This window comes from Phoca vitulina, unplaced genomic scaffold, assembly GCF_004348235.1.
Source record: "Phoca vitulina isolate PV1807 unplaced genomic scaffold, GSC_HSeal_1.0 scaffold20, whole genome shotgun sequence".
NCBI lineage: Eukaryota > Metazoa > Chordata > Mammalia > Carnivora > Phocidae > Phoca > Phoca vitulina.
Window position 1 is genome coordinate 12,136,212 of NW_022589723.1, and position 26,168 is coordinate 12,162,379.

General features: G+C 39.4%; 2 protein-coding genes across 4 annotated transcripts in view; one reads left to right on the plus strand and one right to left on the minus strand.

The window, feature by feature from the left end:
- FRMD5 (FERM domain containing 5) overlaps positions 1–26,168 on the minus strand; it is a 310,023-nt gene that overhangs the window by 84,799 nt on the left and 199,056 nt on the right. The gene's annotated exons all lie outside the window — the stretch shown is intronic.
- Positions 7,475–12,382, plus strand: LOC116640196 (MICOS complex subunit MIC26). The gene has a single exon (XM_032416997.1). It carries the CDS (start codon positions 11,130–11,132, stop codon positions 11,724–11,726), a length of 597 nt encoding a protein of 198 aa, XP_032272888.1. The 5' UTR covers positions 7,475–11,129; the 3' UTR covers positions 11,727–12,382.

The following is a 26,168-nucleotide window of genomic DNA, read 5'->3' on the forward strand; positions in this document are numbered from 1 at the left end:
AGAAAATTTCTATGCAGTAGAGTTGAAATGGAATTATATGTACAATTTCATGTCTTGCTTTTAAAGTTTCACATTTAAATACAAGGATTTTCAGCAGAAACATTTAATTGTACTTCATCTCCAAAGAAAGTTATGACAGGCACTGGATATGCCTCAGAGGTAGCAGAGCTCAGCCCTTGTTATGAGAGCCTACCAAGCATGGACGACCACCCCATCTAGCTCATTCCCTCCAGCAGCAGCACATCACAGAATGTCACAAGGGATGGAGCTAAGGAGGCCTTCAAATGCATCGATGTTTTATTTTATTTTAAAATTCTTCTTATTTTTAAGTAATACAGGTACACCTGTACCAACACTTTATTTATTTTTTATTTTTTAGAGAGAGAGTGTGAGCGGTGGGAGGGGCTGGGGGGGGAGGGAGAGAATCTTAAGCAGGCTCCACGCAGATCATGACCTGAGCCAAAATCAAGAGTTGGATGCTTAATCAACTGAGCCACCCAGGTGCCCCATCTATACCTGTATCAATACTTTTATTTTTTTATTTTAAGATTTTATTTATTTATTTTGATAGAGAGTGAGAGAGGGAACACAAGTAGGGGGAGTGGGAGAGGGAGAAGCAGGTCTCCCGTCAAGCAGGGAGCCCGATGCGGGGCTCGATCCCAGAACCCTGGGATCATGACCTGAGCCGAAGGCAGACGCTCAATGACTGAGCCACCCAGGCGCCCTGTATCAATACTTTTTTAAAAGTGTAATTAAATTACGCCTTCGGGTTAAATGGAAACTGTATGCTTGGATTTTTCTTCTTCACTTTATTTTCTTGAGTTTTGATTAAATGTAACAGTGACCACAGACTAATGGGTGATAAGAATGGGCAGGGAGTTAGCATTAATGACCTGATCTCCTACCTGATGAGATCTCTGTGCATCTGATAGACCTGGGGGTCCTTTAGGAGAACAATAAAAAGCTTCCTCTTCCTCTGGGTGACTGATGCCAGATGCATGATGGAGCTACCGCAGCACTGGCTGGATTTCAGCGTTAGTTTCCCCTTTGGCCAGGTGCCCTTGGTGAACTAACTAGTCTGTACAACTGTACAGTCCTGACCTAAGGGTTATGGTTTTCCAGTCTCCACATGAGTGACAGAGAGCTCACCACCTCAGAGAGATAGTCCACTCCATGTCTGAAGAGCTCTGATTGTGGCAAATTCTTAACAATAAGAAGAAATGTCTTCTATTTTTCCAAAGAAGACATCCAAATGGCCAACAGACACATGAAAAAGTGCTCAACATCACTCGGCATCAGGGAAATACAAATCAAAACCTCAATGAGATACCACCTCACACCAGTCAGAATGGCTAAAATTAACAAGTCAGGAATCAACACATGTTGGCGAGGATGCGGAGAAAGGGGAACCCTCCTACACTGTTGATGGGAATGCAAGCTGGTGCAGCCACTCTGGAAAACAATATGGAGGTTCCTCAAAAAGTTGAAAATAGAGCTACCATACGACCCAGCAATTGCACTACTGGGTATTTACCCCAAAGATACAAATGTAGTGATCTGAAGGGGTATGTGCACCCCGATGTTTATAGCAGCAATGTCCACAATAGCCAAACTATGGAAAGAGCCAAGATGTCCATCAACAGATGAATGGATAAAGAAGATGTGGTATATTTATACAATGGAATATTATTCAGCCATAAAAAACCCCGAAATCTTGTCATTTGCAACGACATGGATGGAACTAGAGGGTATTATGCGGAGCGAAATAAGTCAATCAGAGAAAGACATGTGTCATATGATCTCACGGATATGAGGAATTCTTAATCTCAGGAAACAAACTGACGGTTGCTGGAGTGGTGGGGGGTGGGAGGGATGGGGTGGCTGGGTGATAGACATTGGGGAGGGTATGTGCTATGGTGAGCACTGTGAATTGTGTAAGACTGTTGAATCACAGACCTGTACCTCTGAAACCAATAATACATTATATGTTTAAAAAAAAAAAAAGAAGATAGTAGGAAGGGAAAAATGAAGGGGGGGGAATCGGAGGGGGAGACGAACCATGAGAGACTATTGACTCTGCGAAACAAACTGAGGGTTCTAGAGGGGAGGGGAGTGGGGGGATGGGTTAGCCCGGTGATGGGTATTAAAGAGGGCACATATTGAACACTGGGTGTTATATGCAAACAATGAATCATGGAACACTACATCAAAAACTAATGATGTAATGTATGGTGATTAACATAACATAATAAAATTTAAAAAAAAAAGAAGAAATGTCTTCTTGTAACTTTTATGCACTGATCCTGGTGGTGCTTCTGAGGGAACTGAGATATCTCCTACCCGGACTCCCACATGACTACCCTTCAAACACTTGATACTTACTATACTGTGTCTTCCAAGTCTTCTCTTCCCTAGGCTGAGTACCTAATTCTTACGACTGGATCTTCACGCAACTTATTTCTAGATCTTGGTCAATGTCACCCGTTATTCTTTGGTTTGTGAATGTTTTTTTAACTCAGAAGATGGTACTGAGCATGATACTCCAAATACATGATAACTTCATAATATAGTAAAGCTATTAAATCTTGATCTGAATGTTATATTTCCCTAATACAACCTAAACCTGCATTTGGTTTTAGAGAAATTTACACTGCTGGCCTCAATCTGTGAGTACCTAGAACCCCATTTCAAGCATTCCTTTACTAAGTCAGACCGCCCCAATCTTCTACTTGTGCAATTAACTGCTGAAACTAAATGGAGGCCTTATTATGCCTACCTCCTACACTTCTTTTTGTTGGTGTTAGCTTACTCGTTCAGTATGTTAGGATTCTGTTGAAATATATCAAATTAACTTTTTTGGAGGTTACTCCACCAGAGAAAAGGTCATAGCAATGGTGATTTCAGCTTTGAACGAGGCACTTCACTAGGATGGGGAGTCATCACCCGGAGGAATTTAACTTACAGTCATTTGAACAACCATTTCTAAAAGGTGTTGCTTAATAGATGAGCCCAATCTAGAGGGGAGATCTATGTCCTGACCCTGGGGTTTTTTTCCTCCCCAGTAGTCCTTTCACTTAGATAACAACAGAGGCCTGATCTGTGAGTGCTCTATGGGCAAAAATCACAATTCCCATGACACCTAAAGCACAACTTGGCACATAATCAGTTTTTGATAATTTGTGTTAAGCCTTTAACCTGAACTGTGGAGGGGTCTGAGGCCAACAACACTCAGTAACACAACAAAAACAAGGCACTTCTCCAATTACTGTCACATTCTCTCTAAAGATATTTATTTCTCCAGCTTCAGAGCCCTCAGTCTTATTCTTATATTTAGGCCTTTTCTTTCTCTGGGCTAACCACACCCCTTCCCTGCCCCATATTTGTTCATCTGCTCATTTACTCACCAGACAGTTCATTGCTTATTCATTTATTCATCAGATATTTATTGAGTGTTCCTCATACAGTAGTAGACACAACGTAAATGGTAAGAAAGATACGCACGTAGTCTATTGGGAAGAGACAGACGAAGAGGCCATTTTTTAAATTTTTTATTGTTATATTAATCACCATACATTACATCATTAGTTTTTGATGTAGTGTTCCATGATTCCTTGTTTGTGCATAACACCCAGTGCTCCATGCAGAACGTCAAAGAGGCCATTTTCAATGCAGTGTGATAAGTGGAACACTAAGGGTATATGGTACAGTGCTATGAAAACAACATAAGAGGGTCCCCTAGCCAAAGTGGGAGGTAAGGAGGAAAGTCTTCCCATAGGAAATAAAATCTAAGATGTGTCCTTAAGTATGAGTGGGAAGTGGCTAAGTGAGAAGGTCATGGAAAGTATTCTACGAAGAGAAGAGCATGAGCAAGGGGCTGGGAGCACAGAAACCTCTGATTGCCAACTTTTTAAAATATCATTCTGTTTTTGGTCTCTGTCCAGTTGTCTAGAAATCACATGTTGCAGGCATTCATCTAATTTTCTAGCTCTATTCTTCCTGGCCAAGTTTCCATAGGTAAACACTGCTTGAGGGGCGCTCAGCAGTGGCGGAGAAAGGGGAACCTTTGTGGCTCAGTTGTTAAGCATCTCCTTCAGCTCAGGTCATGATCCCAAGGTCCTGGGATCAAGTCCCACATCGGGCTCCCTGCTCCATGGGAAGCCTGCTTCTCCCTCTCCCACTCCCCCTGCTTGTGTTTCCTCTCTCGCTGTCTCTCTCTCTGTCAAATAAATAAATAAAATCTTTAAAAATTAAAAATAAAAATAAACACTGCTTGCTTTTTGTGCCTTAGAGTAGTCCTGCTCCTACCTTTACCTTCCCTTTTCTTTCTTTCTTTAAGAAAGCATGGGAGTTAGTTAACTCCTTCCTACTTTCTGGCATCTGCAAGCTTTTCAGGGCAAGAGCCATGCCTTCTTCATCTTGACAGTTCAGGGTCCTGACATGGATTGGCATGCAGTAGGTATTCAACAAATGTTTGAAGTACTGAAAGGCAAAACTTAACTATTTATGAATTCTAACATGAGTAAAGAATATTCTATAAGACACAACCAGATCCATGTAGGTCTCGGACTTAGAAATCACAGAAAGCTTACTTGTAGCCACCAGAAATCAAAGGTCTACTTCTTAAATCAAAATGAATAAAAAATTGTTTCTTGAGAAATTGCTACTTGGAAATCCCTTTCACCGCTCAAAGCAAGTTCACAGAACAATGACTGAGGCTCTTGTGCCTTCTGACAACTGTCTCCCAGAGTTGCTGAGCAATCTGCCAAGGTGCCTGTCGCCTCAAAGGTGAGAACCCCAGGCTACCCACGTTCTGCCCAGTGACGCGGGAATTACCTCTCTCTTTTAATGTGCTCAGTTGGAACAGAATCACAGAATGTCCACAGCAGTGAACCGTGAGGAATCAGAGCAGATTAGCTGAGCGAAGAGATAAACTGGGCATTGCCCAAGGGACAATGACAAGTGAAGTGACCTCATGATTTGCTTTCAAATCAGAGTTCTCAAAAGTTACCTAAGCTACAACATGCCAGAGCACATGAGAAAGAGCAGAGCTTCCTACTGGCACAAAGTAGGAGAGGATAAGGTTAACAAGGAATAAAAAGATGTAAAGAGGTATTTGCCCCAAAGTCTAAACTACTATTTTGAAATTCAAGAGCTAAATAAGAAGAAAAATTTTGACTACCAATAAAAACAAAAAAGAGATGAAAAACAGGAGACCATAAAATCACCTGAACAGAGATATTCTTGGTAAATAAAATGCAGGGCCAGTATGAAAGCAATGCAGAGGAAACCTGATGGGCCAATAAACACTCAAAAGAAGCTTGATCTCAGTGGTGATCAGGAACCTGCATTAAACCCACAACGAGACACCACTTTACATGCAACTAATTAGCAATATTAAAAACTCTAACACTGAAAGCCAAACAATGTTGCTGAGAGAAATTAAAGACCTAAACAAATGGAGGGAAATATATTGTGTTCATGGGTTTCCAGATGCAATATTGTTAAGATATCAATTCTCAAGTAGATCTATAGATTCAGTGCAGTGTCAAATTCTCAACAAGTTTTTTTGAAGACATTAAAAAACCAATTCTAAAATTCATGTGGCAATACAAAGGACCTAGAATAGGCAAAACAATTTTGAAAGAAGGACAAATTTGGAGGACTAATATTACCTAATTTCCAAATTTATTATAAAGCTACAGTAATTAGGACAGCGTGATATTGACAAAAAGGAAAAAAAAGACAGGTCAGCAAAAAAGAATAAATAGCCCGAAATGAACCCACACATTTCTTCTAGGTGCTCTAGGCTGCCATCCCCCTGATTCATACATTGTTGGTTCATCACTTTCTTTCTAAGCCATCTTTGGAGGGAGAAAACTAACCATGACTTTGGCTGTTGTGTGAGAAATGGTCCTTCTGGCATTGGCTACCTGATTCTTGATTGGTGTGTACGGTGATGTGGGCCTGTAATGATAAGGGTGTCTCTTATGAGGGAAGGGATTTTACCTGACAGGCACTATCATTCTTGTCAGTGCCCACAATCTTGCAAGTTAGCAGGAGAGCCTTTACCCTCCCTGGGAATCAAGTGGGAGAGTCCTGGGAGCATAGAAGAAATTGAATTGGTCTATTTTGGCCACACCAATGAGCATCTTTGGCCTCTCCTCATCTCACCTCATCTCTGTGGATTGACACCATGGAAAACAATCTCCTTTTTTAAAAAATTTTTTAAAAATTTTTTTATTGTTATGTTAATCACCATACATTACATCATTAGTTTTTGATGTGGTGTTCCATGATTCATTGTTTGTGTGTGTGTGTGTTTTTTTTAAAGGTTTTGTTTATTTGATAGAGACAGATAGTGACAGAGATAGTGAAAGAGAGCACAAGCAGGAGGAGAGGCAAAGGGAGAGGGAGAAGCAGGCTCCCCGCGGAGCAGGGAACCCAACGTGGGGCTCGATCCCAGGACCCTGGGATCACGATCTGAGCCACAGGCAGGCGCTTAACGACTGAGCCACCCAGGCGCCCCTGTTTGTGTGTGTTTCTTAAAGATTTTTCCATGTGGCTTCTAAGATACCATTCTCTCCGGTCTATTTCAGACTCTCTTTTCTATCCCTTAAATGTTGGTGTTCCCCAGGGTTTTTTCTTCTAATCTGTTGCTTTGTTCTGTGATGTCTTTCTGGGATTTCCCATCCAATTCTATAGCTTCAATTGCCCCTATAAAGAGATGACCCATCTCCCTCCTGAACTCCAATTTAGTTAATACCACCACAGGCAATGTTTTCCTCATTCCACATATTCTTTAAAAAGAAAGTTTTAATTTTTTCATTATAAAGGTAAATCACATTTACTCTTGAAAGATTAATGAAAGAAAATAAAAGTAATTCATAATTCCCACACATATTTTTTGTCTTACTATATCCTCATACAATTTTGTTCCATCTCAAAATATTTTTGTCTTTTCCTTTCTCCCTCTCTCTTCAGTCAACTTGTAAACATAAAAATGTTCCAAATGATAGCTGGTGTACGTAAGAGCAGATCTAGTTATATACTGGTTTCAGTGAATGTGAAATCAATATGCCTTGAAGCAAGGATAGACAAATAAAATATTAGTGAGTTGGGTATGAAGCCCCTGAAAATATTCAAAAGCCTACTTCAACACCACTCTAAAGTGTTCCATTTACTTCCATATCAGCCTCTGATAAGGTGGTTTTCATTAAACACTACATTCAAAATTTTATTTTATTTTTTTACATTCACAATTTAAAACACTGTATTATTATTCAATTATTACTCAATTATTTCATATTGAGTTTAATTTTTACAACCTGTACTGTAACTCATTTTCTTTGCATCACAAAAGCACAGTTCATCAATTATACGATGAGTTAACTATTTTGTGGGCTAACCTAAAAATCTCACCATTATTTATTTATTTATTTATTTTAAAAGATTTATTTATTTTAGAGAGCAAGCATGCGGTGGGGAGGGGCAGAGGGAGAGGGAGAGTCTTAAGAATACTCTGCACGGAGCACAGAGCTCTATGCAGGGCTCAATCCCATGACCCTGAGATCGCAACCTGAGCTAAAACCAAGAGTTGGGCACTTAACCAACTGCACCACCCAGGTACCCCTCTCATCACAATTTATAATATTATTTCTCTGGATAAATATATTATAGGTTTCTATGAACCAATGTAGAAATTCTAAACCTATGTGTAAGTTGGGGAAGTTCCTGTACTTTCAGAGGGCTGTGGAAAATGATGGTATTTATTATTATATCTAATTCCATTTAAAAACTTTTATATGATCCCAACTGAAGTTTTAGGGACCATCCTTTATATCATCAGCCCTATTCAAACTACCCATTTGGTGATCTTTATTTTTTTCTCCATAATTTATATTGATAATCTCCCTTTGAGATGGGGTAAGGGAATGTTTGCCATGACCAGATCCTGACTCCTAATCCTATCTTTCATCTACCATTTACTGTTCCTGGAAGATTTATGTTTCCTAGAATTCAGAGAATCTAAGCAAGTTGAGAGCTTGTAGGATGTGACACTATTTCTCTTTCCCCCTTTTCTCCTTCTATCCTCACACTGCCACACTTACTAACGTATAGCTGAAGATGTATTCTCTTGTCCCTTAAGATTTTCTTCTTCAGTGCTGTTCCTTTTCTTTCTCGAGATAGTAACTCATACATATTGGGGATGCCCTTAACATGCCCACACAAATAAGAAAAGCAAACCACGTAGGTTATTCTCCATGAATTTCAAGAGTAAGGGTAACATGTTCCCATCCACAAATGCCTTTACCACAATGGGAAAGAAGTGGACTTTAGATATGCCCTCTTTTATACAATAGGTTTCCCCTGAAGAATCTTAAGTTAATTAGAATTGAGCAATTTAAAATGCACTAAGAAAAATGGAAAATACTAAACTATGGTTTCTAGGAATGCACATTTTCTGATAAAATTACAAAAAGAAAAATGCAAGGAAGTGATTTGTATAAAAGTCAGAGTAGCAGTTACTTATCAGGGAAAGGAAAGGGCTACAATTGAGCTGGGACACATAGATGGGGCTTGTGAACTGGGTGGCAAAGTTCTATTTCATTATCTAGGTGATTATTTTAGTGCAGGCTACTATAACAAATTACGATAGACTGGGTGGCCTAAACAACACAGATTTATATCTCAGTTCTGGAGGCTGGGAAATTGAAGATCAGGGTACCACGATGGTTGGGTTCTGGTAAGAGCCCTCTTACTGGCTTACAGATGGCTGTCTTCCTGCTGTGCCCTCATATGACAGAGAAAAAGAGAGATATCATCTCTCTGTGTCTCTTCTTATAAGGGCACCAATCCTGTTTATGAAGGCTCTACCCTCATGACCTAATTACCCCCCAAAGGCCCCACCTTCAAATACCCTCATACTGGGGATTCGGGCTTCAACATACAAATTTTGGGGGAGATACAAACATTCAGTCCATAGTTGTGGTTTTCACTTATAATAATTTATTAAGCCATTCATTTGGTTTACATGGTTTTTTGTATCTGTGTTTTATAATAAAAAGTTTTTAAAAACTGTTCTTGGTTTTTAGATAAAACATATGTCAACTTTTCTTACCTTTAAAACAAAAAGTTCTTTATCTCTCACTCTATTGAATAACATGGATTTTTTGTATGTAAAGGAAGATGGAAACTGTTCTCCAAATAGCCAATAAATAAACTTTTGCTTTTGAGGGCAATACACCGTATCATTTGCCACTACAGAAACTACTTATACAAAGGGTTCAATTTGCTTCCCATGGCATGTTCATTCAGCTCCTATAGCCCTGGGCTTTTGTAGGTAGATATTGGCCCATAATGATTTGGATTTATTCCCAAGAGCAGTAGACCACTCGGTCAATTGTTGAGGCAAAGGAATGGGACTTGAACTCAGTTTTCCACGACTTAAAAGAGACAGCATTCTTCCAGATTCAAAATAGTTTAGTCTCCATGGATTGGGGCAGGGATTGGGGAATCTGTAAACAAACATCACCATCATTAATGACCAGAAGAAACCCAGGCAGTGATACACAAAACTACTGGATGATTTCCTTCTCTCCAGTACAGAAAGTTCAAATGGATTGTCACGAGGCATTAGTGAAGATGCTCTGAATATTTTTGTATATTTTCCGTTTCACTAAGAATTTGTGGACTGATCTCTGCTCACTCTTACCCACTGTTCTTTACAAATGTCAGGTAAGCCTGGAAAATGTCCCAGATGGTCAAATAGGGAGATAAGGCAGAATATCCCTTATTCAACAATAACACAGGTGTCAGGCAATGATTTGAAAATCAGGACTTGAAGGACAAGGCCAATATCCAATTGGAGAAAAGAGTATTTAGGGTAAGGGAAGCAGAAGATGTCAGATTATGGTTGAATTCCAACTCCAATGAACTGCTCAGAATCCCAGATGTTCCATTTGAATTCCTCCCGTTGCCACTCTGAAATACTAGTCTATAAATTTAATTGGTTATAAGCATGATTTCCTAAGATGCTTGTTTACTCTTTTCATGTAGTATCATATTGCTTTTAATAAGGTATTCAAACCCTACGAAGTATGTTTCCAAAAAAAAATCAAAGCTAATTCACTACACTTAACACTTAAGTGCTTCTCTAAGTCAATAAAACCCGCCTCTGCTTAAGTATAACTAGGATCTCAACTATCTCAGCTCCTGTAATAGAGAATTCTCCCCTCCATTCTTGCAGAAGTCCTTCAGAAAATGGACAATGCTGATTGGGTATAAGAGAAAACCTTTAGATCACTGCTATTGGAAAAACAAATGTGTCCCTCTTTAGGAAGAGTTAGCATTAGTGAAAATAACTCATTATCTCTATCTCTTCTGGTTCCCCATTAAGTCTTTATTATCTCCCTACTCACCTCCTAATGCTTTTTTGGCCACCACTGAAGTTTATTTGGTCCCTTAAATGCTTTCTTGTCTCTGATTTTAATTATAACTTGGTCCTGACTCTCAATACTTCCTGGCTTGTGCTGCTCCATCTTTCCACTCTGATACTCTAGTCTCTTGACAATTTTCCCCCTTACATATGAAACAAAGCAATCACTGTAAACATAAACACCCAAACCATACATCAGAAATCAGAGTCTTCTTGAGCTTAAGACTGGTTCCCAGTTGGAAGCACCATAGAAGACTGAAAATATATGCTATTTTAATGGAGGAGAGAGATTCAGTAAAGCTAAGGCTGGAGCTGATCCTGGCCAGACACAGTGGGTTGTGGATGGTGCTCATTTTCATGTATTCATCATATGCTATATATAAGAGGCATTTATTTATTTCTTCAAAAACATTTATTGAGCACCTACTTTGGCAGGTGCTGTGCTTGTAGCTGCAGATTAGAATAATAAGCAAAGTGGTATAATCTCTGCTGTCTTTGAATTCACAATAATAATCCACAAGTTTACCAATCCTCAGATCTACCATGTAAGTATTATAAAGGAAAATGGCAGGGACAATAGGAGAGCAATAATGAGGGAGATCTGACTTAGTTTGGGGTTTTGGGAAGGCTTCTGAGAAAGTGCTCTAATGTGAGGGAAGTATAGAAGATACCTAAGTGGACCTCTGCCAGCAGCATGTTCAAGGTAATTCAGAGGTCTGTGGGGCCAGCCAGCCTGAGTCTGCTCACCTTCAAAGTCTATGCATCACCTAAAAAAGACTCACCTCACAAAACTTCTGTGAAGGTTAATGAGCTTTCACTCTACTCCGTCCCTGAGGGTCAATCTAAATATGTGGAGGAGCCAAGGACCCCACTTGAAGAAAGCATTTCACATCTCCGATGTTACTGCGAGCCATATACAAGTTGGTGTCAGGAAATGTACTCACAAACTAAGCCCAGGATGCAGAGCTTGGTTCAATGGGGGTTAGGCAGCTATGAGTATCTCCAAAATGCACCTCCTAGATTTTTTCCAAGACTTGGTGTTATTGGTTTTGCTGGCATTGTTGGACTTCTTTTGGCTAGAGGTTCAAAAATAAAGAAGCTGGTGTATCCACCTGGATTCATGGGACTTGCTGCCTCTCTTTATTATCCACAACAAGCCATCGTATTTGTCCAGGTCAGTGGGGAGAAATTATATGACTGGGGTTTACGAGGATACATAGTTGTAGAAGATTTGTGGAAGGAGAACTTTCAAAAGCCAGGAAATGTGAAGAATTCACCTGGAAATAAATAGAATGCTCCATGCTCTGCCCATTTTAATCAGTTATAGGTAAACATTGGAAACTCCATGCAGTAAACCAGTATTTCTACAGAAAAATGGCAGAGAAGTCAGTACTGAATATAGTAAATTGGCTTTCTTCTTCAGGACAAACTATACTAGGCTTCTTTGTTATCTTGGGTGATGCCATACTGCAAGCGGACTAATCGGAAATCCTTTCACCTAGAGGTAATGTCTAGCCTTAGAACCCCTCGTTCTCAAGTTGCTATTTATGTACATAATTAAAATTCCAACTTAAAAAAAAAAAAGAAGATACCTAAGTAAAGGTAGGGTGGATGGAAGAGCCCTCTAGGCAGATAAAAAACAGATATGCAAAGTCCTTGAATCAGAAAGGAATGAGGCACATTCAAGGAACTGGAAGAGCAGGATAGTTGAGTGCAGAGTGGGTCAGATGTGGAATGTGGGGAAGAGATAGAGGTCAGATGGTGCAGAGCCCTGGAGACAATGTCAAGGATGTAAAATGTTATCCTAAGAGCAAAATAAGCCACTGTAAAGTTTTTAAGCAAAGGAGTGGCAGGATCAGACTGTGAATGATCAAAAGGGCATAAGATTATGGGAAGGAGTCTAGTTTCGAGGCTCTTTCTTTTTTTTTCTTTTTTTTTTTTTTTTAAAGATTTTATTTATTTATTTGACGGAGAGAGACACAGAGAGAGAGGGAATACAAGCAGGGGGAGTGGGAGAGGGAGAAGCAGGCTTCCCGCCGAGCAGGGAGCCCGATGTGGGGCTCGATCCCAGGACCTGGAATCATGACCTGAGCCGAAGGCAGACGCTTAACGACTGAGCCACCCAGGTGCCCCTAGTTCCGAGGCTCTTTCAATGGCCCTGGCAAGAGATGAGAAGTGAATGGATTTGACTGTTGTTTAGAAAGTAAAATGGATAGGACTTGGTGATGGAAGAACCATGAAGAGTAATGCACAGGAGGCTCATTGGGTAGATGTAAGTCCCATTTACTGAGATAGTGCTTGTCTAAGAATTCTTTAGAGAAGATAGGGGAAAAAACATATTCTCTTTCTTTGCAGAAATAGAATCACCAACTAAAGCTTATACAAGCTTTAATGAATGTCATTAACAGTAAGATTGGGTGAGGTCTTAGAATCATCTTGTATTCTAGACAAGAAAGAAATTATCTTACAGTAGTAGAAAAGATAACTGATAAGGATGTCAGAGAACTTTATAAAATGCCATATAATTAATCTGATTAAAGAAAGCATAGATCTCAAGAATTTTAAAGTAGTGAAGAAAAGCTTTTACTTAGAGAAAAATTAAATGCTTTTATATAGAATGAAGCCAAGACACTACAGCTTTTAACCTTTTTTTTTTTTCCATCCATTACTGTTTTTCTGTGGAGAAAATGAAAAAGAAGCACCAGAGGGTATCTTAAAGTTTCTGGAAAGGCATCACTTATGGGAAAACCTGGTAATATTAACCTAGTTCTCACTAAATGTTATGAAGAAAGTCTCTGACAGATACCATTTTGTAACTCTTGAACAAGGGACCAGCTAAAAATACCAACTTGAGACTGAATTGGTCTCTGCTTAGGCAAAGCCATGGACTAGAAAATGACAGAAAACTGCAGGTGTCCAAATATAGCATGCAGACTGTGGATTATCTAAGACAAGACTACTGAGGATTGCATAGGATTCACAGAATTGGGGGGAAAGCCTCCTGGTCCTATATACAGGGAAGCTGCCAGCAATCCTTGCTTTCTTTTTGGAGGATTCAATTTTTATACTTCACTGGAGGAGAAATGGAATTTCAGTATCCCCCCCTAAGAAGTTCTTAAAGAATGCTTTGGTTTTTCACGAATTATACTTAAGTGGTGTTTTTTAAAGAAAGAAAACAGAAAAGAAAAAGAAAATTATTATCTTACAATAGACTTCTGGTATGTTTCCTGAAGAACAGAAAGTAATGTTTATTTATCAGTGTATATGATTTAAGATTTAAAATATTTATTAATTGATGCTAAACTTTACTTGGAAAGGTAAAACTAATTTCAAAAAGAAAAAAAAAAGACAAAAGATTCACTTGTAAACTTAATTTCCCAAAGTTTATTTTTCAAATCTTCTCATTTTTTTAAGATAATCTTTCCCTTCTCATTACCCTGGGAATGGATGCATCTAAACATAACCAAAACAGGTGCTTTCTGTACATTTTTGTCCTAGTCTTCAGGGCAAATCTTAACCTAAATCAATAATGGGATTTTTCTGTATCTTCTTCATAGGGCCTTTGACTATTTTAAAAAGAGAATGCTACTATGAAAGGTACTCATGGATAATTCTTTATGTCTCCAGTCTATAGCCTAGATAGGACTGTCTTCATCTCTTAAAAGAATTTTCGGAAAACTTGAATCATGTAGAAGATTTTTTCACATGTAAAAAAAATCATGTAAAAGGCAGGAGTAGCCTGTCACTTTAATAACTTCATAGCACAGGTCTATAGTAATGGCTAAGCTAGTAAAGTCTGAATAAATCAGAGATGAAACATACCAGGGACATGGAGGAAATGACACTGGAGGACTGATTCCGATAAGAACCAAGCAATGACAATGGCAGTCTGTACAGGAAATCCACTCTCAGGGGAATTAGGTGTGACTTTAGAAGCTGAATTGTATTTATTCATCACTTCTGATATAGCCAGGAAAAGGCAAAAACTATTTAAAATGGGGAAAGTCACTATACCAAGGACCACACTCACTAGGCTCAAGTCCGTGATTTGCCTATACAATCAGTCTCAGAAACATTATGTTTGAGGTAAATACCCCTGCAGAGAATCAGCTGGATAATGAAGACCATCCTTCCTAATATCCTGTTCATATAAGACTTCTTTCTTCTTTTATCTCTCGAACATTTAAAGCAGACTTATTTTAAAATTCCTTTCAGATTGTTCTGTTATCAGCAGGATCTTGGTTCTTCTATCTGCAAATGGTTTTGTTGTTGTCTTCTGTGAGCACATGTCCAGTGAGAGCTGCCTTTTATAAGACTCTTCCTGGTGCCCTGATTTCAGAAGTTATCTGAATTGAGAGACTGTGAGGATAGGTTTTTTTCCTAGTCCTTAGACCAGTTTTCATATTAGATTTCTTGGCTTTGGGCTTCTGCACTTTACAAGCAGTATAAATTTGGGCCCCAACTCTAGGTGTGGCTTAGATTAGGACTCTGATTTTTCAAGGATGACTCTTTTTTCACCCAATGTCTATATGGGCTGCCCAATTCTGTGCCCCATTCCCTGGCCACTGAGTGGACTATTCCACAGAATGGACAGGCCCTTCTGGCCCATGGCTTTAGGCAAGAAGCTCAGGTTCATCTCCTAGCCACTCATAAGGACCTACTGTCTTAATTCCAGCCACATGGGGACACATTTCAAATTCCTTATTCTCTTCAGTAGAAAAGTATTGATCTGGTTTTCCCCAATCAGCTGTAACAATGTCATCCTATCTCCTCCAAAAGTCTGTCACAGTCACCAAATTCACAACTGCCAAGTCACTAAGATTTCATATTTCATTTAAAGAAGTCTGAAAATGTTTTTAGGTGCAATATGATGCAGTCAAAAACCACATTGGCCTGGGAGTCCAGAGACCTGTGCTCTTGTCTAAGTCTAGCCCTAAATAAGCTGTGTGACTAAATTTGTCGTTCATTTTGGGTTTCAGGAGAGAAAAAGAAGAATTTGGAATTGAAACAGAGAGGGACTCTTTCAGCTCTAAAATGCCATGATTCTATGAAATACTATCTTTCATCTTCTGGAGCCTCATGGGAGGCCATAGTGTGGTGCAGCATTTGCTTGAGAGAAGGTGAGGATAATTTATAAGGAAGTCCCTGGATCCCAGCTTCCCAGGATTATGCAGCTCCTCCTTCTTTAAAATAGCTACAAGACACATTAGCATTTCAAACACTGTTGCCTGTGACAGGTGATCTCAGGAAGATTAGGAGGTAGACAAATTCTGTTTTTTGTTTTCTTTTTTTATGTCAGGCTCAGTAAGTAAACATTAACAGTTTGAACACACTATTCAGCATTCCCTATTCATTTTTCATGAATTCATACAACATATCAAAGGGATAATATGCTCTACTCCTTTGTTCTCTCAGAATTGCAGACAGACTCATTTTCCTCTGTCAGCAAACCTGAAAGCTAGAGTTGTAGTTTAGTTGTAAGAATATCTCGTGGAGGTGTGGACTTGGAAGATGGTGGAAGAGTAGGAGGACCCTAGGCTCACTTTGTCCCACAGATACAACTAGATAACCATCAAATCATCCTAAATACCCCAGAAATTGACCTGAAGACTGGTAGAACAAACTCTACAAGTAAAGGTAAAGAAGAGGCCACCTCAATGAAGGTAGGGAGTGCTGAGATGTGATTTGGGAGAAATGGATTGTGGCTACTATGGTGGGGAGGGAGCCATGATCATAGAGAAGGGCAAGAGACAGACTAGCACACAGGGGAGCACATGAGGAAAAAGAATCCCCATAGCAACTGGCATGGGAAGCGAGAGGGCCTGAACATTGTGAGTTCTTGTAGTCAGTGGGGCTTAAAGACTGGAGTTTTGAAGGTCAGCAGGCATGGCTGAGTAGAGTCCCGGGGGGAATTGCACTACTCTTGGAGAGAAGGTAAGGAAACAACCCACAGACATACAGTGTGGAAACAGTGATCTGAAGAGCATCTGGGACACACAGTGGGGAGGTTATTTGCTCATCTCAGAGTGCATCCCAGAGAGACAGTATTCACAGAGAGACCCCTCTAGGAACAAAGGAACTAGCTGGTGCCATTTCCCTCCCCCACCCCTCAGCATAAGCACAGAGCCACCTGTGGGAACCAGCGCAGCGCCAACACTTACTACCTAACATGCTTATGCCAAGCCTGCCCTCCCATGTTCTGGTGGAACCACCTCTCCCAGTCATGTTTGCCTCAGTTCTGATGTGGGGGCCCTCTCCCCCAGAAGACTGGCCCAAACCCCCACTCAACACCACATCTCCCAACTAGGGAGTTTTGTGGAGCCTTGGTTCTGGTGGTGGTGGTGACAGGTCTCATTTCACAAGCAGACCAGAGCACACCTGTTAAAACACACCACATTCAGGCCAGAGACCAAACACTGTTCACAACAGGAAAAGAGCACCTCTGCAGATGAATAGCCTGAAGGATAAAGCAGCCAGGACACAACAGCAGAACACACACAGCACACACTGGAGATACTCCTGGAAGCACCAGGCCCTGGGGAACAGGGGACACTCTACTGCAGAGCACTACAGGACCTCTCCTTCATAAAGCCATTACCCTCAAGAACAGGAGACAGAGCTGACTTTTCTAACACAGAGAAACAGGCACAGAAACAGACAAAATAAGACAGAGAAATTTATCCCAAATGAACAAACAGGACAAGGCCAAGGCCAGAAAACCAAGGTAAACAGATATAAGTAACATACCTAATGGAGTATTTATATTTTTAAAAGATTTATTTATTTATTTGAGAGAGAGCACATGAGTGGGGGGAGGGCAGAGGTAGAGGGAGAGAATCTCCAGCAGACTCCCCACTGAGTGTGGAGCCTGATGCAGGGCTTGATCTCATGTCCCTGAGATCATGACCTGAGCCAAAATCAAGAGTTGGATGCCTAATCGAATAAGCCATCCAGGCGCCCCAATCTGATGGACTATTTAAAACAATGATTATAAGGATACTCACTGGACTTAAGAAAAGAGTGGAAGACATCAGTGAGAACTTTAACACAGAGATTAAAAAAAAAAAAGAACCAATTAGAGGTGAAGAGTACAATAAATGAGATTAGAAACACACTTGATGCAATGAATAGCAGGCTGGAAGAAGCAGAGGAATGAATTAATGACCTCTATAGAAGATGGAGTAATGGAAAGTAATCAAGATGAACAAAAGAGAAAGAAAAGAATTATGCAAAAATGAGAATAGACTTAGGGAACTCAGTGACTCTATCAAATGTAATTTCACATTATAGGAGTCTCAGAAGAAGAGAGAGAAAAGAGGGCAAAAATTTATTTGAAGAAATAATAGCAGAAAATGACCCTAATCTGGGGAAGGAAACATATATCTAGATCCAGGAGGCAAGGAAAACCCCCAACAAAATCAACAAAAGCAGATACACACCAAGACATATTGTAATTAAATTGGCAAAATATAGTGATAAAGAAAAAATTTTAAAAGCAGCGAGACAAAAGAAGACATTAACTTACAAGGGAAACCCCATAAGGCTAGCCGGTGACTTTTTAGCAGCAACTTTCCAAGCCAGAGGGAGTGGCATGATATACTCAAAGTGCTGAATGGGGGGGTGGGGGGGTGACTGGCTAGTTCAGTTATAGAGCATGTGATTCTTGATCTTGGGGTCATGAGTTCAAGCCTCATGTTGGGTGTAGAGCTTACTTAAAAAATTATTCTCTTCAAAGTGTTGAACGTGAAAAATCTGCAACCAAGAATACTCTATCTAGCAAAGCTATCATTCAGAATAGAAGGGGAGATAAAGAGTTTCCAAGACAAACAAAAACTAAAGGAGTTCATGACCACTAAACCAGCCCTGCAAGAAATATTAAGGGGACTCTGAGTGGAAAGGAAAGACCAAAAATGACAGTATGAAGGTAAGAAACAAAAGCAGTAAAAATGAATATTTCTGTAAAAAAAAATCAGTCAAGGAACTCACAAAATAAAAGGATGTAAAATGTGAAAACATATACCGAAAACATGGGGAGGAGAGGAGTAAAGAATGGGTTTACACTTAAACAACCATCAACTTAATATAGACTGCTATATGCAGAAGATGTTATATACAAACCTAATCGTAACCATTCATCAAAACCCACTAATAATTATGCAAAGAATAAAGAGAAAGAAATCCAAATATATCCAAATACATAAAGAAAATCAGCAAACCATGAAAGACAGAAAGACAAGAAAGGATTAGAGAAAGTCTTCAGAAACAACCACAAAACAAATGATAAAATGACAAGAAATACACATCTATCAATAACTTTGAATGTAAATGGCTAAATGCTCCAATCAAAAGACAAAGAGTGACAGAAGGGATTAAAAAAAAAGACCTATCTATATGCTGCCTACAAGAGACTCATTTGAGACCTACAGACACCAACAGATTGAAAGAGAGGGGATGGAGAAACATCTATCATGCAAATGTAAGTCAAAAGAAAGTCAGCGTAGCAATACTTGTATCAGACAAAATAGACTCTTTTTTTCTTTCTTTCTTTCTTTTTTTTTTTTTTTTTTGGTGAGTAAAGCAATAGAAGTTTATTAAGTGAAGATACTGAAAAAGCTCTCAAGAGTGAGAGGGGTCCCAACAGGGTTGCCAATGAGGGCCTTTAGTGTTGGTCTTTTATAGAAAGCTAACCAGAGAACTTGAATCCTTTCAACATCTCTATTGATAAACCTTCAATGGCTTACTTCCTTTTTAGGGGCCGGTCATTCTTTCTTAGTCACAGGTAATTATCATAAAGACACCCACCCCACACGACCCACCCCACACACCTAGGGCAGGGCCTCTAAAACAAAGACTGTAACAAGAGACAAAGAAGGACCCTATAAAATAAATAATTAAGAGGACAATCCAACATGAATATATAATAATTATAAATATTTATGCACCCAACATAGCAGTACCCAAATACACAAAACTGTTAAACAAAGGAACTAATCAATAATCATACAATAGTAAGGGACCTTAACACCCCACTTATATCAATGGATAGATCATCTAAACAGAAAATAAACAAGGAAACAGTGGCTTTGAATGACACACTAGACTAGATGGATTTAACAGATATATTCAGAACATTCCATCCTAAAACAGCAGGATACACATTCTCTGCAAATGCACATAGAATCTTCTCCAGAATAGATCATATATTGCATACAAAAATACCTCAACACCTGTCAGAATGGCTAAAATTAACAACACAGGAAACAACAAATGTTGGTGAGGATGCGGAGAAAGGGGAACACTTTTGCACTGTTGGTAGGAATGCAAACTGGTGCAGTCACTCTGGAAAACAGTATGGAAGTTCTGCAAAAAGTTAAAAATAGAACTACCCTACGACCCAACAATCACACTACTGGGTATTTACCCAAAAGATATAAAAACGCTGATTCGAAGGGATACACACACCTTTATGTTTACAGCAGCATTATTTACAATAGCCAAGTTATGGAAGAAGCCCAAGTGTCTATTGATTGATGAATGGATAAAGAAGATGTGGAATATTATTCAGCCATAAAAAAGAATGAAATCTTGCCATTTGCTATGACATGGCTGGAGCTAGAGAGCATAATGCTAAGTAACATAAATCAGTCAGAGAAAGACAAATACCATATGATTTCACTCCTATATGGAATTTAAGAAACAAAAACTAGCAAAGGGGAGGAGGAGAGTAAGACAAATCAAGGAATAGGCTCAATTATAGAGAAGAAACTAATGGTTACCTGAAGGGAGCGCCGGGGAAGGGATGGGTGAAATAGGTGATGGGGATTAAGGAGTGCACTTGTCCTGATGAGTGCTGGGTGATGTATGGAAGTGTTGAATTGTTATACTGTACACCTGAAACTAATATTACATGGTACGTTAACTAACTGGAATTAAAATTTTTTTTTATTTTATTATTTTTTTTTTGAAGATTTTATTTATTTATTCAACAGAGAGAGACACAGCGAGAGAGGGAACACAAGCAGGGGGATTGGGAGAGGGAGAAGTAGGCTTCCTGCTGAGCAGGGAGCCAGATGTGGGGCTCGATCCCAGGAACTTGGGAGCTTAACCTGAGCTGAAGGCAGACGCTTAATGACTGAGCCACCCAGGCACCCCTGGAATTAAAATTTAAAAGGAATATCTCATGGAAATAAAAAAATAAGCTTCACAGAATAGTATAACACTACCTCCTATGTCCCCCCCCCCCCCCATCTTCTTCCTCTCCCATCAGGCAATGTGTGTAGTTACACAAACAAGCACTGTGTGCAACTCAAACGGTTACCTAAGCACATAAAGGGCAACATCTGGGGCACCAGTTGACAGGCACAGAGCAGGCACCAGAACAGGACTGAATTGAGGCTCCCAGAGCTTCCTAGGGCCTATAGCACTTATTACCTCAAAATCCTTGCCACAACCACTGTCCCATATGCTACGGAGAACCTTATTTGAGCATCTCTTCTCAAAAGTTAATCCACAGATACACTTAAACCCAGAAAGAAAAAAAATAAAGATCACTGTAGGATAACTTGAAGATGATGGTCAATGACTTTGATTGCATCCCATATGATGGAAATTAGTTAGGAAGAGTACTAGATACAGAATTTGGAAATCATGGGTTCTACAGTCCTCTCTGCCTGTAACTATGAGACCATGGCCAAATGACCTAGCAACCCTGGGTCTCAGTTTTTTTCATTTACAAAATGAGTTGGTTTGACAAAATGATCTCTAATGCATTTGTCAGTTCTAAAATTCTATTAGTTTATGATAAGGTTTCTAAGAACTAAGAAAGCATGGTTTATGTTAGAGACCAGTCCCAGCTAATTACAGGAAGAACATTCAAAAATATTGATGCCAGGCCCCACCCTAGACCCTTACAAGGCTTGGGAAGTGGTTTGGAAAGCTCCTCAGAAGGTCCTGATGATAAACTAGAACTGCAACCACTGGTCTTAGGCTCACAGAATACTCTGGACTGTTTGACCAAAAGGATAATAATAAACTGGCTGGGTCAACCTCAGAGGTAATCAGCAACTGACATTCTGTGGGGATAATTAGTATTCACATTAGTGAATGGAGAAATGTTTAATTTGCAAATAATAGTAAACTTGGGAGGGAATCAGTACTCCAATCTTAGAGATGGAAGGAGTGGCTGGAAACCAATAGTATAAAGATCAAAGAGGGAAGACTCAATACAGTGCCCCTGGAGAAGAAAGAAAAACCTCACTGAGGTGAAGTTGGCAAGGCTATAGGTCAGAAAAACACCAAAGTGTCAGAGTGGATAACAAACTGACCAGGAACCAGAACATTAGCACTGCACCTAGGGCTACATGTAGGAATTGAATAAGGCCATCCTTACTTTGGTTCTAAAATGCAAGAATTTCAGTTACAACAGTTTAAGTAACACCAGGCCTCCAAGAACAGAGTTCAAATTTCTTGCCATGGCATAGTAACCGTGAGTAACTGCATAAGGTACAAATTTCACTGCTAGCTCTTCACTGCACAAATAATAATGGCAGTAACAGATGTGCATCATCACCAATGACAAATTGCATCACTTCTTTCTAAGTCTGTGGTTGACTGGTCACTATGCATCTGTTATTCAGTTCACACACAAAACACCCAGGTGTCTACTGGGGCTGTGTCCTTGTCTTCCAATGATAAACCCAAAAATGGACAATCGAAAAAATGGAACTGGCCAACAAAGATGAATGTGCAGCAAAGACACAAATAGTGATAACGCTGGAATGTAAACAGAGTTTAGAAGAAATAGTGAGCTGTGGGATTGTGGACGCTGTGGCTATTTGAGAGGCTCTAGATAAGCACCAGAGGAACTTTGTGAAGGCAAGCCAATCAGCATAAATGAGTAAAGTGGCTATGATGAAAAGTATGAAAATGTCCCAGGGGAAGTGATGCTGGCAAAAAACTTCACATTAAACGAACTCTTGGAGCTATTTCAGACATTGAAAGCACAAAAGATAAAATGTTGGAAGCTGATCCAAGTTAGAAAGGAGTGTGACAATTCACCAAGGCACAGAGAGGATGTTTGCCCAGGATTGTAAGTTCTAGTACAAGAAGGAAGTAAGCACTGTTCAAACTACTCTGGATAAGTTTTTTTTACAAAGAAAGAAAATACTTTAACTCTTAAGGTTTTAAATTATAGTATCCTAGCATTAGTTTGACCATGTTCTTTCATTTCTCTATATATTTATAACCAAGAGGAATAGTATTTTAAATGTTTTGACACACACTATGTATCATGATTTTTCCATTGATTATTAAGATCACATGATAGGGTTTCAGCTTGCATGGTTATTTTTATAGTCATACTACCATGCAAAGCAAAAACTGCTGGTATTTAGGAGTCATGGGTGAGTTTCTCATTATACTAAGTATTTCGGTTTAGACATTACCACCAAGGACTGACATGAAGAACTCAAAGATGATAAAAATAGTAAGTAAGAGGCTGAAAAAACAGCCAAACAAAAATGTGTAAGGAAATTGAGAGATTTTTGTAACTGAAAAGAAGGCTGAAGTGGGAATTTAACTATGGCTCACTTTCAGTGACTTTTACATAAGGGATACCAACTAGTTGTTATATACCTCCACTAAAGACTGAACAAATAAAAAACAATTTTATTTATTTATTTATTTATTTATTTATTTATTTATTTATTTTAAGATTTTATTTATTTATTTGAGAAAGAGAAGGAGCAGAGGGAGGGGAAAAGAGAGAGGGAGAAGCAGACCTCCACCGAGCAGGGAGCCCAACATGGGGCTCCGGGATCATGACCTGAGCCGAGGGCAGATGCTTAACTGACTGAGCCACCCAGATGCCCCAAAAAACAATTTTAAATGCAATATAATGGATCTGGGTTAACTGAAGAACGAACTTACAAACAGTGAAAAAGGTATCATATATCAGAACATTTTCAAAGAGAGCTGTGTGATTTTCTTTCTGGAAGTCCTAAAATGTAGAATCAGTTCTTATCCATGGAATGATTTAAGTTTTGAAGACAGGCAATGGAAGATGGACTATATAACCTTCCAAGGTCTCCACCAGAGCTAAAATACTATGATTTATTTATTTATTTATTTATTTATTTTGACCATTGTGGGACTTTATCTTACCCTAAGCTGCCAATTATTTCTGAGCACTGTACTTAAATTGTTCTTTGCTTTGTACCTTTGGCTTTCTTTGTCCCAGATCCTCTCTAGTTAAAGGGCATTATATTGTGGAGTAGAACTCTGATGGGGAAGCAAAGCTGCAGAACAACACTGTCTTCTGTGAGGTTCTATGATGGGGACTGTAGTACCTTTGATGTACACAGCTTCCACAGCATCAGTGCAACCATACAAATCAGCCCTGGGTGCCTGGGACAGATCTTTCTACTGCTGCATTCTGTGCACTCAGACTGGCACTGCTCCAGAGCCCCGGCGTGGTTTTGAAGCATGGATACACATTACAAAAATCCACTGCCAAACCACGCTTATGAACACCCTCCCAGGACAAGGCATTTACAGTGAGGACACATAGGGACTTTGTGCGTTCTCTTCAATACTGACAATTCTTGAGCTATAATCCAGATAATTGTTGCCACAAGAAATCCACAATCTCATCACCGCTAAGAATTATCAGGGCTACAAGGTGACGGAATACTTGATATTTTTAAACAGTACACTGACCTGTTCTCTATTCTCTCATTCTCTGCCCCCCATTTATATATTAGCTCTGCTCAACTTGAGACACACTCCAATATTCTTCAGGAGATGGCTCAATAATGTAATCTCTAATACAGTGCAATGTCCTAGCCCTGCATCCTTCTTCCATTTACTAGATTTCCAGGGAGGAAAAAATGTGATAGACAAAACCCAAACCTTGACTGCCCATAACTCCCAACAAAATTAAGTATGTGAGACACAGAAGCTCATTAAACTGTAAGTTACTTGAGGATAAGGTGTATTCCATTAAAAAATACTACTGGGAATAGAATATTTGCTTTCTGTTATAAATTTGGATTTAGAAATAGAGATTACAAATATTCTCCATTATTAAGTCTCACACCAGAATTGAAATCTGTTCTTTCATCATGCTTCTAATTGGAGATTGTGAATTTTATTTTCATCTGACTTGTAGTTTCACACTTGAGAATTATCCCTACAGCAGAAATAACAAATTTTGATTGGGCATTCTTGAGTATGGCCAGTTATTTATTTGATGGGGAAGTTGTGAATTCTTAAAAGAAAAAAACACTTACAATAACAATAATACTTAATTTTTACCAAAGAAATGTTTCAAGGGGCACCTGGGTGGCTCAGTCAGTTAAGCCTCTGCCTTTAGCTCAGGTCATGATCCCAGTGTTCTGGGATCAAGCCCCCAGCTGGGCTCTCTGCTCAGCAGGGAGCCTGCTTCACCCTCTCCCTCTGCCTGCCACATCCCTGCTTGTGCTCTCTGTCAAATAAATAAATAAAGTATTTTTTAAAAAACAAAGAAATGTTTCAGCCTATTTCCTATCACATGTGTACAACCTTGCTTCAACTTCTGAGGCAGGCATCTCTACTTACAAAGACAGGACAACACTGATCAGGCAATTCATTCTTTCACAATCTCATGGAAGAGTCTATTCGGAGGATGGGAAAACAAGATCATCTGAAAATTACTGTAAACTGAAATAAAACAGTAACTACCATCATCTGACCTCTTTTTTGATCAAATTTGATATTAAAAAATTTTTTTAATTAACATATATTATTTGTCTCAGGGGTACAGGTCTGTGATTCATCAGTCTTACACAATTCACAGCCCTCACCATAGTACATACCCTTCCCAATGTCCATCACCCAGCCACCCCAACCCTCACACCCCCCTCCACTCCAGCAACCCTCAGTTTGTCTCCTGAGATTAAGAGTTTCTTACTGTTTGTCTCCCTCACTGGTTTCATCTTGTTTCCTTTTTCCCTCCCTGCCCCTATGATACTCTGTCTTGTTTCTCAAATTCCATATATCAGTGAGATCATATGAGACTTCTCTTTCTCTGATTGACTTACTTCGCTTAGCATAAAGCCTCTAGTTCCATCCACGTTGTTGCAAATGGCAAGATTTCATTTTTTGATGGCTGCATAATATTCCATTGTGTGTGTGTATATACACATACATATACATATATACCACATTTTCTTTATCCATTCATCTGTTGATGGACATCTTGGCTCTTTTCATAGTTTGGCTATTGTGGACATTGCTGCTATAAACACCGGGGTGCAGGTGCTCCTTCAGATCACTACATTTGTATCTTTGGGGTAAATACCCAGTAGTGCAATTGCTGGGTCATAGAGTAGCTCTATTTTCAAGTTTTTGAGGAACCTCCATACTGTTTTCCAGAGTGGCTGCACCAGTTTGCATTCCCATCAACGGTGTAGGAGGGCTCCTCTTTTGCGCATCCTCGCCAACATCTCTCATTTCCTGACTTGTTCGTTTTAGCCATTCTGACTGGTGTGAGGTGGTATCTCATTGAGGTTTTGATTTGTATTTCCCTGATGCCGAGTGATGGTGAGCACTTTTTCATGTGTCTGCTGGCCATTTGGATGTCTTCTTTGCAGAAATGTCTGTTCATGACTTCTGCCCATTTCTTGATTGGATTATTTGTCCTTTGGGTGCTGAGTTTGTAAGTTCTTTATAGATTTTGGATACTAGCCCTTTATTT